This window comes from Cheilinus undulatus, linkage group 12, assembly GCF_018320785.1.
Source record: "Cheilinus undulatus linkage group 12, ASM1832078v1, whole genome shotgun sequence".
NCBI lineage: Eukaryota > Metazoa > Chordata > Actinopteri > Labriformes > Labridae > Cheilinus > Cheilinus undulatus.
In genome coordinates this window covers 38,249,789-38,275,073 of record NC_054876.1, presented here as the reverse complement: position 1 = coordinate 38,275,073, position 25,285 = coordinate 38,249,789, and the positions used below count along the sequence as shown (strand labels likewise).

General features: G+C 38.6%; 1 protein-coding gene across 1 annotated transcript in view; it reads left to right on the top strand.

Moving 5' to 3' along the window:
* LOC121519050 (neuronal tyrosine-phosphorylated phosphoinositide-3-kinase adapter 1) overlaps positions 1-25,285 on the top strand; it is a 61,790-nt gene that overhangs the window by 14,283 nt on the left and 22,222 nt on the right. Inside the window, exon 2 of the mRNA XM_041801828.1 lies at positions 23,075-23,309. Coding sequence (XP_041657762.1) covers positions 23,122-23,309 — 188 coding nt within the window. The 5' untranslated portion in view covers positions 23,075-23,121. The remainder of the gene's footprint in view (positions 1-23,074; positions 23,310-25,285) is intronic.

The following is a 25,285-nucleotide window of genomic DNA, read 5'->3' as shown; positions in this document are numbered from 1 at the left end:
ACATTTTTCATTTTTGACATCAGATTTCTGGGGCAGGTGAAAATGTGTCAACATTTTTAATGTTTCTGTCCTTTCTTGATTCTGTATGTTTTTAAATTATACAATCTGTTGCTGTATGATTGATAGCAGCCATATAAGAAAGCAATAAAACCATCTAAAACTGCGTACTGGTTAAGGTTGGTTTCACATTAGGGACATGGGCCCAGATCTGGGTACACTTCACCCAAAAGGCTGGTTTTATTCAGTCAGTGTGAATGCAGGCCTACTTTGAGTAGAGATAGGGTGAGTAGGGTGGGTAGAGATGGTTTCACCTCTCTTAATTCATGTGTGTTCTAAAGATGCCTGATATTATCGACATTAAGCTGCTTATATTAGCTTAACAAGCTTATTATCTGCAGATATGAAAATTCCAGATGATATTTCCAACAAATAAATATAAATATATTGGCTGTAGATATCTGCCATATGTATGAATAAGCCCAAACAGACCTACGTCAATTAATTTTTTTTCTTTGTTTATCCTCATTCCTTAAACTTTGAAGCGTGTCTTAATGACTGAAGTTTGTTTCTCTGTACATCCGTAAAACCTGAAGTGTGTTTAGGGGACTGAAAGTTTCAGGTCTTTACAAGGAATGCACAGGCACATGGTAAAGTGCTATAGTGCTGATGTATTGCACATCATTCTAAATTTGCTCATGGAAATTGCATATTTTCCCTTGTCCTGTTTATTTAAAGTGCTGATATGTTTGCAAATAGCCCTTACCTTGCAAAGCAGATGGATTTGCCTGTTTCTGTATTTCGTACTGGTAAATCCATCTTGCAAAGCTCTAATCTGAACAGTTTGGGCCTGGTTAGAAAGTGACGGGGCCAATCAGCGTTGAAGGGCAGTACATTCGGGTGCGGCAAAGTCATGATGTATGCAAGCAGTGAGTAGAGGCCGGTGCAATTATGGCGGAAGAAATTAGCGTGGATGCTGCTAAAGGGTTGCTGGATGGAATCTATTGTCCACACAGAGCATAAACAAATGTCATGGCTGCCATTGTTGTCTTTTCTTTTTTGGTATTTGCAAACCATCTACCTGCATACAAGCCACCTACTGTATTTAACATGTGTGTCATCTTTCTTGACTACTTTTCTCTTTTTCAGTGAGTGCAGGTAGCCCTTTGACAACAAATCATAAAGGCAGCTAGCTGTTGCCAGAGCTCAACAAACTTTTCCTCTGTCTCATAGTCACATCTTACAGCACCAGTTTTATAACCCTTTTTTTTTTTGCATTACCATTTTGTTTGTTTACATTTGTGACTGCTATGCATACAGAGCCTTCTGTGCTCTCATTGGTCAACATCACTGACAAATCGTAGACAGGCAAATCATAGAAGGCAGGACAGATTTTTCTGAAACTCTTGGGTTGTTAGAACAGGCTGTAACTGTGCTGAAAATGTGGAGATCGACCTGTACCTGAAAGGGGCGGCAATCATGCCCTAGCACAGTGTGACAAGCATGCCTCTAAATTGCATGGCTAGTTGAGTGTTTTAGTATCAAAAGTTTGCTAGATTTCAGATTGTGTCCCCAAAAAAATCCCTGCACTTTGTACTCATTGAACAGTCTAGGACTTCAGTTTTTGTTGCCATGGTAGAAAGACAGGTCTAGCATTTTATTTGTAATTCTGGTATCTTGACAACCTGGGCTAAATAAAAACCCATCCTGCAAAGATGTGAGTCAACCCCTCTACAAGCTGCTGTGATGCAAATCACATGTCTAGTTTGCAGAGATGTTCAGCTGATCCCTGTTTTTGCTTTGGGCTAGCTGGCTTTGCTTAATTGTTGCTGAATAGTTTATGATGTTTGTCATGTTGGGGCAGGGCCAACGTGCAGCGCTGCAGGCTAGGATGTTTTTGAAGCTTCTTTTTCATAGGTTAATTCAAATCTGTGAAAAGACAATCTGTAGCCAGCGAGCACACATAGTTAAGTCTGGCTATCATAAAATAGCTTTGACTTGTTCTTCACAGTCCACAGTGTAGAGGTTTGTGAGAGCTGACAAGAAATTTCTCACTTCCAGTAAGAGATAAGAACATCATGTACCGCGAGAGATTTAGTGCTAAACAGGCAGTCCAAATTAATAAGGGCATCATGGCACCTTCTTATTATATTAGACAGCACGTCTGGATTTTTTATGTTGTGTTTTTCTTCAAAGTGAACAAACTAACCGGGAGGCGGGCAATATTGCAGGGTAATCCACATCTAAAAAAAGTCAGATCTTGGTTAGAGAGGGATGCTGGCTCAGTGAAGCGTGTGCAGCTGCAGAGTGAAGCTCTTCCTCTCTCCGTGCACAAGCGCGAGCATGAAGAGGTTTTTTTCTGATCTGTGTGCTCCCTGCAGCTCTATACTTCATAGTCTCTGGGTTTCAGCAGCCTAATGCAAAGAGGAAACAAAATAGAGGCTTCCCTCTCGGTACATGATGCGATTTCTCTCTTTTATTCCTGATGTGATGGACTGAATAATGCTTCAGAAAGGCAGACTATCTTGAGGGAAGCCTGCAGAAACAATCTGAACACAGTGCACCCTTTCATCATCTGGTGACAGAGCTCAGACTGCACACGTTCGGAGAATCCCAGCACACAGCTTTCCTTTGAACTTCGCCGTTTAATCTTCATTGCTTCTCCTCGTCTCCTCCACGTGTCGTTCTCAGGGTAAAGGTTACTCAGGATGCTTTTATTGTAAATAATGAGGCATTTCTACAGTGTTTCAAACACTATATATGCAAGTCAGAGAAAGTAAACAATATATGGTTGGAGGACTGTTGTCGAAGGGCTCATGGATCTACAAGCTAGCTGAGTGCATGTATTTGCTAAGTGCACCAGGTCACCTTGGTGCCTGCAGAAGTCAAGGGCATGCGGTGAGGAAGGACTGTCAATATCACTTCCTGTTTTGTACCGTAGCAACAAAATGTAGGTCTTAAGAAGTGCTGGGCGATTGATAGAGCTTCCATACAATTTTAGCTTTCAATGATCATTAAACAAGTTAATAGGAAGTAAATGATTACTGTGCCACATGCCGTGATGCGCTCGTTTCGCAATGTCTGGTGGAGAGAGCACACGCACCCTCCCTTTAAAGCACAGCATGTGCTTGCAGAGTTGTTGGGTGAATGCACTAAATGCTCAAATTTTGCATGCTTTTATTCTGGGTCTTGATCCCAGGGAAGTCATTTTTATTATTGAAGCCACTTTGCAAAGTTGTGTAGACTTTTGTTTGGGTCACTGTCAAAATTTCTTCAGTCATATGGAATTTACAAAGGCCATTTCTAGATGCCATTTTAATCACTGAAATCATCATGAAGTGTTTTCTGCTCCGGTATGTTTCTTAACCTTAAACCCACGTTTTTCAACATGTACAAAAGGATAGTTTTTCTGAGTTCCGTACAAAAACTTAAACCAAGTGTCTGTAAGGATTAAAAAATAGCCCATAAAATGAAGAGTAATTTATAGTCTATTGGTGAGCATGAATTTTAATTTAGCTGAGTACAGCTGTTTAGTTCTTTATGTATGGAATCAGGTCTGGTATGGGAGCATATGCCAGTTCTACAGTTTGTTGCGTCAGCTTTGATACTGTACTGCTCTGGCCAGTCTACAGGATCCTGGGCATCCCGTATGCAGTGAACTGGATCTGACTTGAGAAAGCGCGCCAGGTGCCCATAAAAGCACAGTTGCCTTTACAGTATCAGCTATCAGTCCGGTCAAGGACACGCCTTTCAACTAATAAAAACATCCCAAGAAACTTTTCATCAACAAAGTCTCTTCTAACCTTGCAAAGCAGATGGATTTTCCCTTTTCCGTGTTTCTTACTAGCAAATCCATCTGGCAAAGCTCTCGTTTGAACTGTTTGGGCCGTTTAGAAAGTGACAGGACCAATCAGCGTTGAGGGGCAATACTTTTGGGTGCGGCAGAGTCGTGACGTATGCAAGCAGCGAGAAGAGGCTGGTGCAATCATGGTGAAAGACATCAGCGTGGATGTTGCTAAAGCGTAAGTTTTATCAGAAAATGACAGCATTTCTTCATTAAAAGAGCATTGAACAGCATTGAAATATTTTCTTTTCAAAAATGACAAAAGTCGTGTACTGACATGTCTACAATCGCCATGGTTCGCATGGTATCGCGTTTCACACATCCATCTGGGGTATCTGGTTAGGCCTCTTGTAGTTGTGTACCAAAGTACAAGTTGATTGGAATAGAGCCCTCGGATTAGTTTGATTAAGTGTGTCCCCTTGAAATAGCCTGAAACACTAAAAAAAATTCAAATTTATTCTAAATGGCAGATTTCCTGTTAGAGATAGAGGCATGGTCCCATTAGGTTTTTTGTAGATCTCCCCAAGCTGCATCTACACACCAAATTTTATATATCTAGTTCAAACTTCTTTTTGACACTGTAAAGCTGGCACTATTAGAGCAATTTCTGAGCGCCATTTCTGGAACCTATATCAGCGTCACATTTTTATATAGTTTAAGATGTTTGAGAATTTTCAAGCAAATTGGCACGTTTGATGATGATTTCTTTAGTTCTTGTACCATTGTAGCCATTTGTACTGCAGCTCACATTTTCAACTATTCATGATCCACACATTGCACAAATGTTTACTTATGCACGCGTACATGTGCACACACATGCATCGACAATAATCGCTTCATTTGTTGGCAGAGGAGGGGCATTGTTGAGACAAACACTGAGCATCTTCACAAGTTTGTTGTGGCTCAAGGCTGTATCCTGGTTGCACATGGCAATGGGGAACAGGAAAAGCTTTTTGGAGGATATTTTTGGTCAAAGATTATGAAAAATTTAGCGGCCACTCAGTTTGTATAACACTGAAGAGGTGGTACTTAACAGTGCAAAGTGTCTTGTAGATGTACGGGATATTTATGTGGCATGTTCAGGCTAGTGACCTCTGTTTTTTTTTCATTGTTTACATTTTATATTGTCAGAAAAGAATGGTAAAATGCCCTTAAAGTCCGGCTTATTTTATGTGACAATACTTATGAAATACTGAGGTTATTGTTTTTATATCATGTCCAAAACATCAGAAGGAGGTCAAGAGAAAAAAATCTCCAAAATTCCTTTCCGCCTCTCATGTGCCTTCCATCCGTGGCCTGGAGTGATACATCAGCCTCTGCATCTTCCTCCTCCTCTTCCTCCTCCTCCTCCTCCTCCTGTCCATTCTCATCAGCCACAGGCATTTCACTGCACAATGCAATATTGTGTAGCAGTAAGCACACAGCAGCAGTGCATGCAGAGAGAAGAGGAGGCAGGATCGAGCAGCAGAGATAACCCAGAGGTGAAAATAGTGACTTCTGGTTTAGTGATGCACAATGAGGGAATTATATGAATAATCTTCTTTTCCTCTCACCACAGACGCACTTTGAAATACATATTAATAAAGCTCAATGTGCAAAAAAATTTGCTCCCAGGTTTTTTTTTTTTTTTGCTTCACATTTTGAATTCACACCATGCCTGGGAGCCCGGTTGAGAATATCTGAGGGTTTTAACTTTTTTTGTGAGATTTGAGGAGCGAACCAGAGGAGGAAAATGAGACACAAGAGGGTGAGGAAGAGTCCTGTAACAGTTGTCTCTGCTGCTTTGATTGGCTGGAGAGGGGACAGGTTTAATTCAGGTGACTGTTTTGATGTTCGCAAGGTTCAAAAAGATTTAGCTCTCATTTATAACAGTTCATGGCCTGTAGGTCAGCCTGGAGTGTGGTCTTTTCAAGGCTTTCAGGCAAACATATCTCTACTTCTGAATGTGCAGAATGATGTGCACAGTAAGGCTGTTAGAACATACCGTACTTTTTAATGAGCAACTTACACAGCATGCAGGAATTGTCTTCAGTGGAGGTTTTCATAGCCTCAGTATAAGAAGGCTGACCTTGTTTACCCTTTCTAGTTCCACGGATATTATCTTCTTACAGTATATGTATGTGCCTTAATGTTATTTCCAGTAATCACAACATACTTGAGTACTACTGAAAGGATAAACGCTCAATGTAGAGTTCTCTAAACCAAGTTAAGGCCTTTATACTGGCCTCAATGTCAACCATGCATACCGATAGGCAGCAAGAAGCCAGTCCTTCACCAGGGTTGTCATGTTGTATTCCTATAGATTATTTTAACTCTATAAAGTTACACAAATGAAGGCAAACAGCTCTAAAAATAAACATATCAGTAAGATGTAAGTCTCCTAAGCTTAATTCTTCAAATACTCATAAAGATCCATGTAAATATGTACGCATTAATTCAACTCATAGTTAAACACCATCACCCTCGGCACCTGAATCACTACTCAGTTAAATGATTTATTGTTTCCATGTGGGCCCTCACTGCCAGTCTGATGATACCTTCAAACTGTCATGCAGCCTCCTGCCAATATTAAGGGCTGTAGCCACAGACTGGTTGTTGCTCTTGTCAACTGGCCTGCTGTCCCTGCTCTACAACCTGGATGTAAACAAGCACAGTGAACAGATAGTATCTTATAGGAGCAGCACTGTTTTGGTAGTCTTTTGGTCAAGAAAACTGACGTAAAAACATATGAAAGAGCGGAATCAAATTGCAGCGAACACTCATGCACTCTCTAAATAGAGCAACAACACTGGAAACAGAGACAATGTGCAGGAGTTTCCCTTTCATTCCCATTGAAAACAAAGAATAGAGGTCCTTATGGCCTAGTGTTTAGGTTGCACCCTATGTGCCAAGGCTGTAGTCCTCCAAGTGGTCAGGTTCAAGCCAGACCTGTGACTCCTTTCTTCCATGCCCCCCCTATTTTCCTTCACTATCCATTGTCTTGCACTAACTGAAGACTGGAATTAAACCATGTTACCCCTGTTCAGCTATGACCGGTGATCAGCTGGTACTCTCCTATATCTGATTTACAGTGCATTCAGAAAGTATTCACACCCCTTTAACTTTTCAGTTTTGTTGTTGCAGCCTGATGCTACTATTTAAAAAAAAAAATTAACATTTTCTTTCTCATTACTCCTCTCTCAGTAACCCATCATAACAAAGTGAAAACAGAATTTTTCAAAATTTTTGCAAATTTATTTAAAATAAAAAAACTGAAGTATCACATTGCCATAATTATTCAGAAATTTAGCTCAGTTTGCTCCCATTTCTCTGGATGCCATGAGGTCAGAGGAACTGTCTGCAGAGCTCAGAGACAGGATTGTTGCAAGGTACAGATCTGGGAAAGCTATAAAACAAATTCTGCTGCATTAAAGGTATCCAAGAGTGCAGCTGTCTCCATAATTCTCAAATGGAGAAGTTTGGCACAAGCAGGACTCTTCATAGAGCTGGTCACCCATCCAGACTGAACAATTGAGGAAGAAGAGTCTTAGTTAAAGAGGTGACCAAGAACCCGATAGTGACTCTGAGATAAATTTCAAGTGTTGTTGCGAAGGGTCTGAATAATTATGTCAGTGTGATATTTGTAAAATTCTATTTTCACTGTCATGATGAGGTACTGAGGGTAGATTAATGTGAATAAATATATTTCTGTGTATGCACTAAAACAAGCACATACCTTTATTTTCTCCTTTACCAACAAACAGCAGCAGCGCAACACTGCACATATAAGAAGTCTCCATACTGCTCCATTCATTTTAATAAGCCTCTGCTAAATCCAACGCTCACACTAGGTGATGTGCTAAAATCGCTTCAATTATTGTAAAGCGTAGCAAAGTAGCGCCTTTTAATGTGCTGCATTATGTTGGTTGCACCATTCATGTTGCTCTGCAGTCTTGTGCAATATTTGCACACTTTTCCAAATTCCAATTCTGAAACAAGGTGCACTCTCATTTTTTAAGATATAAGATAAGACCAAGAAAGAACAGAAATTGTAAGGGACACAAAATCTGATTTAAAAGCATGTTAAGGGCATAAGATTTTATTAATTTAAAAAAACACACACACAGAATTATTTAAAGGGAAACCAGAAAAGGCTGGCATATAAATTTTTGTCTCAAGAAGTGATGAAAATTGTAAATGAGGATGTTATAAAATGTAGGCGATGTGTGTTATGAAAGTCTTTTTGGGTCATTGTTGATGTCCCAGGGTTTCCTGTCCTTGTCTGAGCAGTTGGGGCAAATGCTAATGGTCAATTGTGTAATGTGGCATAAATTATCCTACTGACCAAATGTTTCTGACAGCATCTCTCAGTGCTAGCTGTGTGTGGACAGAAAAGTGTGTGACATCTGGCCATTAATATTTTGAAAGCTTGCTTCTACTCGGTCAGCACAATGACAACTTTTGGAATAATAATTAGTCTTTGCCACTCCGTCAGAACTCACCAGTCCCTCCATAAATTCGTTTTACAGTGTTAGTTTGTTTTTGGTAGAAATATTACAATTATAAAATTAAATTATTAAATTAAATGTTCAAAGTAGGTCAGTCTTCCCTCGCAACAAAAAAACTGTAAACAGGCTGATTCTCCCTAAAGTCAGAATGCTTGTTTTATAGATGTCATCAATTAAGACTGATTATCACTAGATTTGTTTGTTTAATTGACACAAAAAAACTTGTAATACTCAAAATGTTGCCCAGCAACTAAAAGCCACTTCATTCAGGTACTGCATCAGGCTTAAAAACTCTCTAGTAATGGTTCTCAAATGGTGGATCAGAACCCAAAAGTGGGGCGCGGAACTTTTTGTTGTGGGTCACAAAGGTGTGCCTGGGAAAAAAAGGCATAAAGTCCATGATGTACAGAAGGTCTAAGCAGGCAGATACATTTTATTTTACTCTTATTTTTATGTTTACCCAAGAGCCAAACTTAGTTAACTCTTTTATCTTTTTCACTTTTTATCAAGGATTCATTGTGTATTTCCAGCTCGTCATGTTTCTGGACTTTGTAATGGGTCTACTAGGACGATAATGATGTTACATTGCTGGCCTGCTTATTGTCAAAGCACTTTGCAAACCTCTGTTTTTAGAGGTGCTATACAAATAAAGTTATTATTATTATTATTACGTGTTAATATTTTAAAAATATAAATAAAACAAAATTCACTCTGTCACAAGTGGAACAAAATAAAATACCATGTGCCCATTTGTGCCAGCTCAGGGTTCCTATAACAGGGTTTCTCTTGTGGTTATTTTTGTTTTTTTTAATGTACAAACCTGCTGATTTTTGTCTGATTTTAAACACTTTCAGGCCTTTGGGTGGTGATTTCTCCTTCAGCTGGTAGTGGTAAGCAGACCTGCCACAGTTTTGATTTATGGATGACATGTTGATTCAGTAGAATTGGTTCCAGCCAATTTTCAGCAATTATGCACATTTTTTCTGCCTGCTTTAAATCCCTGTATGTCACTCTCTTCATATTTATTTCCTCTGTAAAGCTGTGTTTGCCTTTTAATTCTGTTTTACTACCTTTTCTGCTCATTTTTGCCATTTTAAATCCATCTTTGCCTCTTGTAACACCTTTTTCCACTCTTACTGGCAGTTTAAAATAGTTTGTACCACTTTCTGACTATTGTTTTTTGCCTCTGTTGACCTTTTTTGCCTCTTTTTAATGCTATGTTACTACCTTTTCTTCTCATTTTTGCCCCTGTTTACCAATTTACACATTTTTGCTATTTTAAACCTATCTTTGCTACTTATAAGCCACTGTAACTCTGCTTTAAGAAAATGGGTTTACATTTTGAAGAATGCTATAAACGACATACAGCATAGATAAATAAAAACAGGGTTTTTTATGCTTTTTTTTCTTCTTTACAGTGTGTACATATACCCCATATTCACAATTTTATATAAATTTCTAACATTCATTCAGTGGGTAAGCAAATCCAAACATAGTTTAAACTTACATTCTTAAGGAAAAACAACAACAGCAAACAAATAACACAATAGAACAAGAAGAGAACAAAGAGCTTAAAATAATCATAATAATAATAGTAATAACAATAATTTAAAAAAACAAACAAACAAACAAAAAACATGGCATTCACACTCATCCTGGCAGTTCATAACACACTGTCTTCATATTACAGCATTAAATTTCAGGTCCAGTTATAAGCCTTTTGTACATATAACAGTCATATGACAAGCACATTTCCTTCCACTGTCTAGAAAAAGGGACAAAAGTAATGAGCGTCAAACATGTCTTTGCAATATCACTCTGCAATAACTCTCACTCTCTACAAAGTGCTTCCAGATAGGAACCCCAAATAGATCTGAATTCCCTCACATTGTTATTAATTCTGTGTATTAGCTGTTCAAATGAAGCAACCCTTGCCAACTCATCCCTCCATTCCCCAAAACTGGTTTTATCTGTTGATTTCCAATGCCTTAAAACAATCTTGCTCCTATTGTTATAATCAGTTTCACCCAGGAACGTATTTTTGGACACAATTTAATATCTGCTGAAAAGACACCTAGAGCACATAATGCTGGACACTGAGTGAGCTCTGTTTTCAATATATTATTAATACATTTGACAATAGCTGTCCTTAAGTCCTGTACCATTTCACATTCGTACAGCATATGAATCAATCCCCATTCTTTATTGCATCTGTCATCACCCCAGAGTCCCAACTTTGACATTTTGAAGGAGTCCAGTAATTCCTATTAATTATTTGAAATAAAACTAAACGTGTCTGCATGTCCCGGGCTATGGAGTACCATGACTGTATTACTTCTTTCCAAGTCTCCTCATTAATAATTATTCCTAGATCTTTTTCCCATGCCTGTTTCATGCCCTCGTAATTTGGAGGTTGGTGCTTCCTTCTTTTTTTTTTTTTTTTTTTTAATTTGAAGAAACTTCCAAAAATCTTTTCTTGGTAAATTATATGTAGGGACTACCTGTTCAGAAGAGAGTAGATGTTTTCCATCAAACAAATCTTCCATTAACATCACCCCTGCTCTCACCCAATTTTCCCACATGATGGATTTTTTACCGATCTTCAAAAATGTATTATGCCATATTGATGTCCCTTTTGTAAGATGAGGATTTAGCTTACAGGTCTGATGTGCTTTTCTCCAGCTCTCTCTGGCAAAAGCCAGAACAGGGTCACTAAAAGGTATGTCACTTCCTGTCTGAGTGAGAAAAGCTTGTATAGAAAAGGGTTCCACCATCTGTTTTTCAATTGCAACCTTAAGCAGGGGCTAAAGTTTCAGGAAGATCTGATTTACCTAGCTGACTAAGTGAGAATGCATAATGGTACCAGTCTAACCTTGGGCATCCCAGTCCACCATCCTCCTCTGAAGCAAATAATTTATTTCTGTTAAAAGACGTTTTATTGCCCAGCCACATAAAATCCCTGATAGCTCTGTTCAATCTAGCCAGGAGAGAAGGTGGAAAGTTGTTTTCATAAGAATGGTTAATCAGATTTTTTTTTAAAGGTTCCATGGACCATGATTTTGCTGTTTTCCACTGGCCCCCCAATTTGTTCGTGCCCCAGAAACCTCACCCCTTTGTCTCCATTAATGTGGGTTTTGGTGGTCCTGAATCTAGACCAGTCAAGAACCATGCTCTAGCACAAAGTTGTTCCTTTCAGTTTCCTTTTCAATCCATAACATGTCCCTTTTCCTGAGGGATATGGTCATGTCATAATCTGAGATGATACTGAAATTCCTTAATTTCTTTCAAAATAAAAGCAGGTCTGTAACCAAACAGGGACTTGGTTACTCTTATTTAAGACAGTAAAAGTCCAAAATAAAAAAAACAAGTTTTAAATATGAAATTTTATTGTTGTTAACCACAGAAAATCTGAGATTGATTACAATTTCATATTTATAAATTTCATTTCATACCTTTGCAGATTCTGACCAGACTTACTCTGCTGTTTATGCTTTTTTTTAAAGCATCTTATGGATGCTTTAACTAAATCGCCTTGAAAAATCTTTCCCTCAAGAGTTAAACAAATGAATTTAAACTAATATTGATAAGATCAACAATTCTCTGAGGGTATTTCAGTTCTCAACAAGGTCAATATTTATCCTCTTAATACAGGATTTATTAGAATCAAAAATAGAAATAGAAAAACTATAGATATTTCATAAGTAAGGCATGTGGAAGATGAATCAAAATGCAACAGACATTCCCTGAAGAGTAAAATAAATCAATATGTATTGGACTTGAAGCAGCAGATTTAAACTAATATTGATAAGACATCAATAAGAAAGAAATATAGCCTGATAGTTGAAGGCTGTATTTATTTACAAAGCTTTGAATTCATTGAAATGGTGCCGGCTTCTGTAGCAGATATCTATCTGCTGATTGTCTGTTGAAACTATCCAGCAGATATGAGGGTCTGTCAGCTGAGCGTTTGTGACTCCATCAGTGATTTAAAAGGAATCAGGTGGTCCTCACGGAGCTCCTGTTTTAAATATCATCAGCTGGTGCGGCTATTCTCCAGGCTCATGCATGCTTGTATCTATTACACACACACGTCCCCCCTTTCCCTCTGTGAATGGTGATTAAATATTAATTTACTGCAAACATACATGCTTTATTTCCACACTGAATAATTTATTCTCATAGTGAGATTTACAATAAGATGATTGATTAACCTGACTGCGAACAGTGTGAAATTTACCTTTAGGATATTTGAAATTGTTCATTAAAAAACTGGGCGTGTTTGTGACATCTCTTACGATGTTTAGATGTATTATGTCTGAGCAGCAGCCTATGTAACGTCTGGAAAATGTGCGGCGTGGAGCTTTTTACGTCATCAGCCGTACAGCGGAGCAGTATGGCTGCCATGGGATACAGATTTAAGATGCATGCGGTGTGTTGCTTCTGCAGGATCAGGTACAGATGAAGCAGCGTTGAAGTTCTATCCCTGCAATCATCACGTATGACGATGCTGACGTCTGTCTTTGTGCATATTCAGCAGCTGAGGAAGAGATGCATGGCTGACAGTGTTGCTAGGAGACCACACACAGCGACTAGTGTGAGAGGCTTGATTCTACCTCCCTCCCCCCCGTTCTTCAGTCTGGCTGCCTTTTTTCACTGTTTTCTATCCACAAGCCTCCATTTGCTTATTCCCTCCTCTTTTCTGTCCCCCTGCTTCTACATTCCCTTTGATCAGTTGTATGTTTTCTGCCTAATCATATTTATCTTCAGTGCCGTTGATCCCTCCCTGACTCTCCATTTATTCCCCCCTTTTTTTTTTCCACCGTACCCCCCTCCCCTCCCGTCTCTTTCCTCCTGCTGCTCGCTTGCTTTCTCTCTCCTCCTCTTCTCCTCAAGCTGCTCATTCTTCTCCTCAACCTATCGCTCCTTCCTCTCGTGCCGCTTCTTCCCCTCTCCTTCCTCCTATTTGTTTCTCAGGCTGAACTGCTGCACTGTGTGTGTGGATCGAGTGCAGATATACTGTGATGTATACGGTGCAGCTGTGAGGTCAAGCTATGATGCTGAGCAGCAGCGTGCAGGGGCAGTTTTTATGATGCAAGAGAGAAACCAGATAAACTTAAACATTAAATGAGATGAAATGAGACATAAACATCCTTTCCTTCCTGCCTACTGTCATATACTAAGTTAGAAAGCTGAGTTATGCTTACTATCTATGTAATTCAGGCTTGAAGGGACACAGATATGTCGTAAGTTTGGGTACTGGATGTTCCAAAGGAAGAAGATTGACGTATTTAACAAAGACACTGCTACATCTGCTCTTTTGAACTGATTCTATCTACCCAAAGAGCTTTTATAGGCTTGTAAATTAGGACTGTCATGAGAGCAGAACTTAAAAGTTTGATATGATACTGGTAAACATGAATACAAGTGATACCTGATTGATACCATGGCAATAAAATATAATTCCAATCATTTAAGATTACAAAGGTTCTGTTTTTTAACAATCAAAAATTGCAAATGCACACCATCTACATGTTGGCAACATTTGGGTACCAGATCTTCGCCACTGTGTTTGTGCATTTTAGGCCGAATCACCTCTTCTGCTCTCTGTCTGTTTTAAGAGTCATAAACACACATTTTGGCATCTCTAAGAGTCTCTAAAAAAAATCTTTAAAAAGTATTTTCCAGCCAAGACCATCTCTGCTTTCTCTCTTTTGCTCCCGAAAGCTTCGCAGTGTGAAATTTAGACACAGTGCAGGAGTTTGCCAGAAATTCTTGATTGTATTTAACTTTATTTAATAGGGCTGGGCTCAAAAAATTGATTTTCCGATTCAGATTAGTTATTTTCTTTGAATTTTCAGTATCGATTCATTTTTTTTAAAGATTGATCTTTTATTACTGACTGTTTAGTCTATGTTGCACTTAATTATGTTGATTGATCAAATGTGTTGATCAATTAAAAGTATTTTCAGGAAACAAATTTGGGGTCAGTTTTTAGTGTGAACTTTAATATTTTAAATATTGGGCCTAGTTAGAAGGTTTCTTATTAATAATTCAACTGAAAGTATAATTTCTGCCATTAGTTCTCTAAGACCCCCTTGCATATTGAAGCAAAACAGGTACTGTAGCTGAAATATCCCTCAATGAATCGATATTGAATCGAATCAAATCGAATCGGAAATCAAATCGAATTGAGACCTTGTTAATCGAAATGGAATCAATTCAGCAAATCAATGGCAATACCCAGCCCTATTATTCAACCAGGAAAGACCTCGCTGGAATTCAAAATCTCTTTTGAGAGCATTCTGTCCAAGACAGACAGCACATGTAACAAAGTTACAGGCAAACAATGAGCTGTCACATGGCAGACATGGTACAGGATATAGACAGATTGCATTTTTAAGACACAAGATTAACTGATTTCTGCAGCAAATATTGACCAAAATCGACCGCATATGCAAGCATCTGGAGCCAGATGTGTCAGTGTCCAGGTCATTTAGCTTTCTCTTAAAAGCAGATCACTAAGCAGGTCATTTCATTTAGAAGTAGCAGCAAAAAAATCAAGCAGTTCTTGATTGAGGCATTTCTCTTCAACACAGATGCATTTTTGCCAGTTTTCAACGCCAACAGTCATTAAGAATACGGCTGGGCAATTAATCGCAAATGAAATTAAATCGCAATATGGCATGCTGCAATTTAGAAATCACAGAAATTGCAATATTGCTTTAATTGAAGTATGTCAAAATACAAGTTTAATACATTCTTTTTTGCAGCAGCAGCAGAGATTTTATGCACATTTTGCAAACATTCAACTGTCATTTTTTATAAAATGGTTTACAAAAATTGTCCAGTTTGTCTTTTATGTACATTTTTCTTGATTAAAACAAGTGACGTAAAAACAATAATGCCCTTTAAATAAAGAAGTTGATATCAAATTTTCAATATGAGCAAAAATAACTGCATTTAGATATATTATTTAAATTGTTCTGCCCTAGTTCATTCAGTCTAATATTGATGAAGCTTAGCGTTGGTTCACTTCAGTCATACCCCTAGCTGCAATTGACTGATAGCCAGCTCACACCAATTATTGCCTCCCAGCTCACACAGCCAATCCCAGCTATTTCTCTCAACACAGCAGTCCATTTAAAGATGACGTACTGCTCACGAATCCTTGCTTGCATCAATACTGATGCATCACACTGCTGCAGGCAAAGCTTCACCTCCTCCACCCCAGCCTCCTGCTTTATAGCTTGTTGCACCCTCATATTCAGATTCTGCTACTGTGGATTAATTGCCTCTGAATAATTTCATTGTTTTCAATGCACATTGCCATAAATTAATCTATCCATATGGAGGTTTCTAGCTATGCACTCCTTGGAAAGTCAAAACATGCTGCTTGACTAAATGAAGGTTATAATATAGCTGTTTTGTTGCTTGAATTTGTTGAAAAATACACAAGATGAGGTATCTAATAATAATCGCATATCACATTGCAACCGCAATACTGGGGGAAAAAAAATATTAGATTATTTTTGCAAATCGTTCAGCCCTAATTTTGAATAATAGAAACTGTATTAGTGTTGGTTGGTTATTGTGGATAAGTTGTGCTTATTTATTGTGTAACTCAGGCTTAGAGAGATGCAGATATGAACATCCTGTTTTATGTTAGAGGACATAAGTGTGAAGACTGGATGTGCAGAAGAAAAAACATCATGAGATGTTCTTCCCTGTGGTTTTCCTCAGATTTCTGTTACTGTAGGAGCGTTTAAAGGCAGCTAAAGGCAGTCATACAGGATGTCTGATAATAGTGTTTTATAATGTACTCAACCTTAACCCTGCACATACCTCTGAGGACTATTATGATACCTCACAATGCAATTAGGATATGATACAAACATCATCAATTGAAGTGATTTCAACAAAAATATGGATTGCACAATAAGTAAGGACATTTTATTTACTGCACTTTTCATAAACCTTGCATTAAAGGTTATTTTAGTCATTTTGAGGGAAAGACCAACAGTAGCAGACTTGGGATGTTTGAGGGGCAGAAATGATCAAAATTGCACCTGCTGTTTGCAACAAAGTTGTTAAACATTAATAGTAGAATAGTTACACCCTGGTTAAGATTAAACATTTTTATGAGGTGATTGTACCCACTAAAAAATCTGTGATAAAATGCACAATGTATAAGAAACACATGAGGATGTCAGCTGCTAAATTAGCTATCACTTCGAATATAGAATATTTTGAGGAGTTGGTCAGGGAAGGCAAGGACACTACTTAATATTTTGTCCAGTAAAAGGGCACCCTGGAGGGCACTTTATCATTTGTCCACTGAAAGGGAACCCTAAAGGCAATTAACTAAATTTTGTCCACTGGAAAAGTACCCTAGAGGGCACTTCATCATGTTTTATGTACCGTAGGGGCATCCAAGAGAGCACAACATTGTTTTGTACATCAGGGCACCAGGGATGGGGGTTGGGAATGGTCCCCTCTGAGTCCAACTGTGAGGACCAATATGAGGCCTTTCCACATCAAGCTGAAAGCAGCTATTGTCAGGGGACAAATATTCTGAAGTACCTTTGATTTGGCCAGAAAACATACAGATGTCTGAAATATAGATACCCAAATACCCTGAAATATTTGCTCATTACCTTTTAAGGTATGAAAACAGATGCTTGTAAATTAAATAATACAAATGCCACTGTCCACATACGAGTGTCCGTTACATTGGATGGGCATTTAAAAATCAATCGACTAGAGGTTGCTGTCTTGCACAGCTCTCCACAACTCCTTCATTGCTGCTCTGTTTAGAAATTTTGTTTTATTTTCATTAGATGTTCCTTACCTCTCCTCTAGACAGTTAAGGAGTGCATAGTTTGGAGTCTGCTATACTATTGCCATCCCCTATTGTGCTAAAATATCACCAAATTGCAGACATGGCATCAACTTTGTCTACTTATCCACATAAAGGGAGGCTAGCATGATGCTGTTAAAGGATATAGAATATGGTATCTGCAGTTTTTTACGAGGACAAATACAAAGGTTTGGTATCAGAACAGTCCCTCTGTTTAGGTATGAGCTCAAATCTGGTACTATGTTGGTACCTCCTTAGCTCCTTTATCACTGCTAGACTGAATACAGCACAGATTCAGGTGCTTCATTTCGGTACCCTTTCGCCCCAGTGTGACCCTCTGCCATTCAAAATGAAAGAAATAAAAATAGGTTATGGGAGCTATGTCTGTGCCTGTGCTTTCCTACCAAGGACACAGTCACACTAACTGACCTATTTACAATATTGTTTGTCTGTGGCACCATTCCCGTTTAGCGTCTAACATAACAAGGTAACATCTGTTTCCTTTTCTTATCCTGTGTTCTTTTAGTGTCTTTTTAAGATATTTCTCACCGAGACAGCTTTAAGTCACCTACCCACTTTGACCATACTTTTTCAATTAAAAGTATAAATTCATACACTATTTAGGCACCAGCACCATTTAGAAAGTATCAACTTTGCACAGGTACGCAACCTAACTTCTGTGTTTTTGTTTTGCACCAAAACAATTTCCTTGTACATGTTAAAATCTATGGCAATAAACCAGATTATTTTCTCTCAATACGAAAGCAGGTTGGTATCTGTTGATATCTGATTTTGGTTTTGTGGACAAGGCAAGGCAAGACCATGCATGTGTGTTTAAAGAACATTATCTATACAAAGAACAACAAAAAAAAGCTTTAACCCTCTGAGACTGAGATTGTACAAAAAGAGACACAGTTTACGAAAAGTGAAATAACTTTTCAGGCATAAATTGTAGTTACTTACTGTTTTCACTCTGGAAGCCCTTCAATTTGCTGTTCTAATGATGCTATCCATGCCTTCGTAGCCCTTATGGTAGTTTTTATAGCAAGGCTGGGACTTGGGTGACTTTAAAGATTGAATCCACGCCAGTAACTCCAATATTGAACGCTTTTTTATTGGTTTTTAACATCAATTTTTTAATTGTTTCTGCTGCTAGCGGCTAATGCTATATGCTATTTTGTCCGTCTTGACTGGGCTGTGACAACCAATGGCAGGCTGTTCGTTCATCACGTCATACTTTGTCAAACCGCGCATGTCATCCTGGGGGTGATGGTCTCAGTAGCTCATAATAGAGGAAAAGAGAGACAGAGAGCCCGTGATGTGGCCCTCTGTGTCACTGCTTTGATTAACGACACTAAGCTAACAGCTAACACAAAGAACTGCAGGGCCTCTTTTGCAAATATGTAAATATTTTGAACACTTTTTGTCACAGAATCTTTTTTTTTACTTTATGGTCCCCTAGAGATGCTAAAACAGGTTTGTGCAAAAAATGAGGTCTCTGTCATTATTGTTTACTGTATGCACAAATGAAAATCTTTACATTTTAATTTCCATTTGCAGCACAGATATTCTTAAAGCTCAGGTTGTCCTAAAAAAATGATGTTTTGAACCTGACTGTGACCACAGGATTGATGTTTTATACGCTTTTTAAGACAGTAAGTCCAGGCGAGACAAAATGGTTCAAAAATTGCCTAGGAGCATTTAACACACAACTAAGAAAAAATTTGCCAAATGTCACAGAATATAAGCCCACAAACATTAATTTACAACCTTTGTATAGCTAAATGCAATGACACTCATGCATAGTTAAGCCCAAAATTTTCAAATGTACATTGTAAGTTTCATATAAATATTGCTCCTGTGTTCAGGCCAGTCCAGAGCCGTGATGTGTCGCTCCTCTCTGCAGAGCTCCTGCCTCTCTCACAGCGAGGAGCAGCACCACCACAGGACCTCTTGATGAGGTGAAGGCTGAGTGGCAGAGGGTTTCTGCAGCACACAGCGTTCCAGAAGCGAGCTCTAAAAGAGGATTTAAGATGGAAGATATCTTAAATATACAGTCAAAGCAAATTATTCAGCTGCATAATAATTCACGGTTTGGCCTCTTTAACCCCACAGATGATTGTACATGTTTTGCAATTCTAAATTCTCAACTGATGATGATCTAAATTCCTTGCCATCAGAATAAATCAGCAGCTGAGCGTTTGGAATCACTGCTTGGCATGTCGTGTGTGTGAGCTTTGCATGTATGGATTTAAGTGTGTGTGTGATCTGTTTGCTTATGTGCATGAGTGAGTAGTGATCTGCAGTGTTGCATGCAGATCCAGCAACATGAATCATGGCTCCATCTGCCTCCTGGTTCTGACAAGAGGAATCCAAGCAACTCCTGACCCTGCAGATGCTCCTGAAACAACTCGCTAAACACTCTGAATTTATAAAGAGGATTAATCAAGCAATACTGTATGGGTAAATGTTTGTAGCCCACTTTGACTGGACAAACCTTCCTGTAGATGAACAACAAAGATCTCCCAGTTAGCTCTCAGCTCAGTTAATTGCACACCAACCCACAGTATGTAATGAAGCAATTGCGGGGCGGCCGGCTCAGCTGTCAGATCCTCGAAACTCAAATCAAAGCTCCAGTTAACAGAAGGCCAACCTACAGTCGCAGCGCCGTAACCCAATTATCATTGAGTCAGCAAGCACGGCAGCAGCAGCAGCAGCGGTCGAGGTTGTGGTCAGGGCCGTGAGATACAAGAATAGCACGTTACACGCTGACACGTTGAATGACACACTGGGCTACGACAAAAGAATCACACACTGCTACACTGCTCAACACGCCGCCTGGCCCAGGTGACACATCGTGATGCTCCCACTGTGGATTTTTGTCCTCATGTTGTGTCGGGTTGAGAGGTTGTTGCTGTGCAGTTGGGGGCAAATGTGATTTAAATGGTTCAGATTATATGAAGAATTTGAAGATAGCTATTACACTGCTGGATACAGTAAATTTCATGTATATTTTATGCAGCATGCATGTTGTATAAAAGCATATTTCAGAGCTCATTAAACTGAATTCATATTCAGCTTAATGTAACATGCTGTAAATGCCAAAGTAGGTTTCTTTAAGTTTTCAGAAGACATATTTTAATGTGGAATATTTTCAGTGTTGTGTTTTCTCTTGTGTTAAGGTTCATTAATGCTCTGCATCCAATACACTTTCAGATATGGTTGTATTATCATTAATATTTCTTCACATTTTCATGGAGCTTAAAGATACAGAGCAAAAGTTGCTATACCATGAAAAATCACGAGAGGAGGGCTTGGGCATCAGAAGCATAAAAACATAGGTGTGACAGTTTAATTTAGGGGTTCTGGGGTCCAGTTAGAGTAGAAGATCCAGTCCCTGTATCTTTTGGTAATTGGATTTATGGATCTGAAATGGATATTAAAGGTACAGAGTGCAATATTTAGCCTAGTGGCGAACAAACAGGAAAAATTAAACATATTTATAAGGAGGCTTATCTAAATATATGTATATATTTTTTGCTTAGCTTAGTATTTAAAAAACTTTAATCATCAATGTCAAATCTTTTAAATGATCATAAATACTCGATTACATGTTATTATTATAAGTCTCAGAAGCAGCAAAACACAGTCAAAAGTTTTAACTCATGTCACCTTTCATCATTTTTTTTTTTTTTTTGTCTGATGTATAGAACCGGTGTCACGGTTCCACTTGTGCTCAATCAACTGTCAACCCTTTATTAAATATTCAAGTAGGCCTCTGGTTTGCCAGTTTAAGAGCATATACGTATCGTCAGAGACATTAATGCTGCTAGGGAGGAGTTTTGCCACTGTAACAGTCTCCATTCTTCTTGGAAGAAGGTCTTCGATGGGGTTGAGGTCAGCGCTCTGTGTGGGCCAGTCAAGTTCTTCCTCACTATGCCCATCAAACCATGTCTTTATAGCCCTTGCTTTATTCACTGGGGTACAGTCATGTTGGAATATAAAGAGCCTTCACCAAATTGTTGCCACAAAGTTGGAAGCATAGCATTGTCCAAAATGCCTCTGTATCCTGAAGCATTAAGATTGCCCTTCATTTGAGATAAGGGGTCCAGCCCAAACTCTGAAAAACAGCCACACACCATTTTCCCCTCCTCCACCAAACTTGACAGATGGCACAGTAGTCAGAGAGGGAGTGCTCTCTCAGCATCCTCCAAACCCAGACTTGCCTATCTGACTGCCAAACAGAGAAGTGTGATTGGTCACTCCACAGAACATGTTTCCACTGCTCCACAGTCCAGTGTCAGTGTGTATTACACCACTCCACCCAACGCTTGAAACTGGACTTCGTGTGTGAGGCTTGCATGCAGCTGCCTGGCCATGAAAACCAGTCCTATGAAGCTCCTGCTGAACAGTTTTTGTGCTTTCATTAACGCTAGTGGAAGTTTAGAATGCTTCATTATGGAATCAGCAGAGTGCTAGCGACTTTTATACACCATGCACCTTAGCCGCCAATGACCTGATGCTGTGATTTTACCCATTCATCGGCTTAATGGCTGAGTTGCTGTTGTTCCTAAATGCTTTAACTTTATAATATCTCCTGTAGTTGATGTGTCTGTTGTTCCATCTCAAGTTCAAACTGCCCTATTTCCCATTACAAAAAATTTGGTTAGGATTAAAGTCTAAGTAATATGAGTCATGATTTGTCTTCAAGGAGGTGGTGGTCCTGATGCTAGTGCAATCTAGCTAAAGTGAGTTGGGAAACATCAGCATATCAGATATCAAATATTATGCACCTGTATTCACATTGGTGTAAAGAAAATACATTTATTCAAACAGAATTTGAATTAAAACCAAATAAATATAACAAAAAAAGTTTCAGTCTTTTAAAATGAAAGAAGGATAAAAGTAAAAGTGAAAGCCCAGGAGTTTCAAACTTTTATAAACAGTAATTAACATATTTTGATTCAATGTATTTCTTTGACTGTATTTAAGCACATTTAAACACAGTCCTTATTCCATGTCACTGTTTTCCTATATTTTAACCCCTTTACAACATCACAATCTCCTCTCTATATTTATCTCTGTCTATTACAATATCTTATCAAACATGTTGCAAACACAAACTATGAAGCTCTAGCTTGAATATTTAATTTAAAGTGACACAATCAGTTTTTCTTAAACAAAGTAAACTTGCCAAAAGCACCATTGCTAATGCCCCAGTGTGCACCAATAAAAAAGCTCCAAACTGTTTCTATCTGATGGAAAAACACTGGAAACGTGCATCAGCTGACAGCTGCGCTTTTCTTAGCCAATTGCGCTGCACATACACATTCTCCAGCATGAACACACAGTTGGACTCTCAGATATCTGCCCCACAACAAGCCTGACTTCTCATGGGGTGAGCGTGAGTAGGAAGCTGTGCATGCGCTACATATGACAAACCACATTACTGTCTGGCCAGCAGACAGGCTTAGCTAGGCCATCCCAGGGCCCGCAGCCAGAGACGCTGTGCAGCTGAGTTACCATGCTTACTCAAATATTCATAACGGGATAATGAAAATATAAATAGTTTTCATGTGATACGCTGGAGGTGGGGGTAAACAAAACTGCATCCTGCATCATCATGCATCACTGTGTCTGTGCTCTGAAGGCTGCCAGTCGGAGTAATGGGCCGGATTGTTCGCTCTGACACACCCAGCACAATAAGCTCCGACTACCCTGAAGTTCTGACACTAATTTGGGTTTGATTATTTGGGTTTCATAGTGCGTCACCACACCTCAAAACAATCACTGTCACTGCTGTCAGATGAAAAGTAGGCTGGGAAGCTGCTCAACATGTTTTTTAATGATTAATGAGCTCAAACATCCCCCTTGTTTCCTCTTGTTTAGGTGACTTTGAGGAGGCTGCCTGTGACATACGTCCCTGCTTCTATACCATGAGCTCTGGCTCTGCCCAGGATGTGGCAGTCGAGCATTTCCTGCGTGACATAGAGCGGCGGAGCAAGCGGCTACACTGCGCTGTGATAGGCTGCGAGGAGGAGCGACCCCGCAGCGACATGAACCTGCTGTATCGTAAGAGCCGTTTGGACTGGAGGCAGAAAGACCAGGAGGGAAGTAAAAAGAGGTGAGAGGATGAGCGCACAGGAGCTCTGCATGTATGAGATTACATTAGGGTTCACTTCAGCCGGGATATAAGCCTCTAAGACCGTCTGGATGAGTTTAATTTTCAAATCTGACTTCCAAGCACAGTTCAGGAAGGCGGACAGGTTCACTCAGGACAAATATCAAAGCTTAATAATGAAGTTAATATGTTCTGTAGATGAGATAAAGCGCTATAATATCAGCCTGAATGTCAGAGGGCAAAAGAGAGCTGCAGAAAAAGGAAATTATATAGCAATATGGTCTCATTTGTCTTAATTACTGTGTGACTGTTTTTTGTTTTCATTACAAACTTTCATCAGAGGGTCTAACCTTTAAGCCTTAGTGGAATGATTTGTTTTAATTCCCTGCAATGTGTTAGAAAATGTGGGTCACTGACTTACATGATGTGATAAGAACAGAAAAAATGAGGTTTGGTTACTGTGTTGTTATAAACAAAATGATGAATTGGCGCTGAAAGTTGATTTCATGTAGTGCAAACATTGGAGCTAATTTAAGAACATTTACTATCAAATATGTTTATGAATATGTCTCCTATTAACGTTTTGCCATTTTTTAACTACTCCAACAAAGTCCAAAGGGAGTAATGTGCTTTTTTCTCATTACATAATCAGACTTAGATAGGTTTGTGATTGGTTCTTATCAATAGTGAATATATTACCTACAGTAGATGACAATAAACATGCATGGCCCTTGTTTAGGAAAGCTGTGCCAACACTCAAGCTGAGCTATGGGCTATTTTATTTTATTTTTTTAATTAACATTTATTTTAGATGATTTTTGCTGGGGAAAAAGTATGTTAGCCTTTAAACAAGAAGCATTAAAATATATTTTTTAGCATCTGTGTATACTGTATATAAATATAAAAATGTTCAGGATAGGACCCAGGGATGAGATGATGGAGAATGGCATGTGGTACAGCAGGGTTGAGCTGTACCACAGGGTAATCTGGCTTTTTGGTTGATTTATACTTAATTTTTTTTCTTATGCTAATCACCAGCCACATTTCAGTGGTTTTCTGTGTAATGACAGCTGGCTGACCTGATTGCTCCACCAAAAATGGCCTTTTTCACAATAGTTTGTTGGAATAATGAAATAGATCTATTAACCCTGCATAGGACACTCACTGAAATTCAAATTTAAACCTAAGAGTATCATTGGTGGACATCCCATGACATTTTAGCTTTGTCACTTTTATGTATATTTCATATTATTATGGTGGAAATCAAGGCAAACAAAATGACCGTATATGATAACTTTCCCTATTATAGTAAAAAATAAAATTGAATATATGCATACAAAAATTGTATTTATTAAAAAATAAACACATATCAAGTCAATGGGGTATTACTTACACATTAAAATATTTAAAATATAGATATTTGTTTAAGGTTCAGGCTCAGGGACATCAGAGTTGGTGAAGTTGTCTTTAAATTCTGACCTTTTATAGAGGCTAGCTCTGTATAATGAATGGTACTACCACCAATTTTATCTTTTAATCCCAGGACTGTCTTTCACAGAGAGATCAATGTGTGGTTCTTGGTAATTGTTGTTATGTGTGTTTTCCTCTATCAAAAGGGGTACCACAAGGTTCAATACTGGGTCCTCTCTTATTTACAATATATATCAACAATATCACATCCTCTATAACAGATTGTAACACCCACCTTTAAGCTGATGATACAATTTCATATTGTTTTGCCAATACTGGACATTCAGCCATTCAAACCCTTCAGCAAAATTTCAATCAATTACGACACGCTCTGTTTGATTTAAGATTGTTTCTCAATCCTAGCAAACCCAATTATACATGTTATTCTCCAGAGCCACAGACATCAACGACAATATTTTTCACATCACCACTCTAACAAGACACAGCATTGAAAGATCTATCTGAGTATAAATATCTTGGTATTTGGTTAGATCAAAAACTCACCTTTG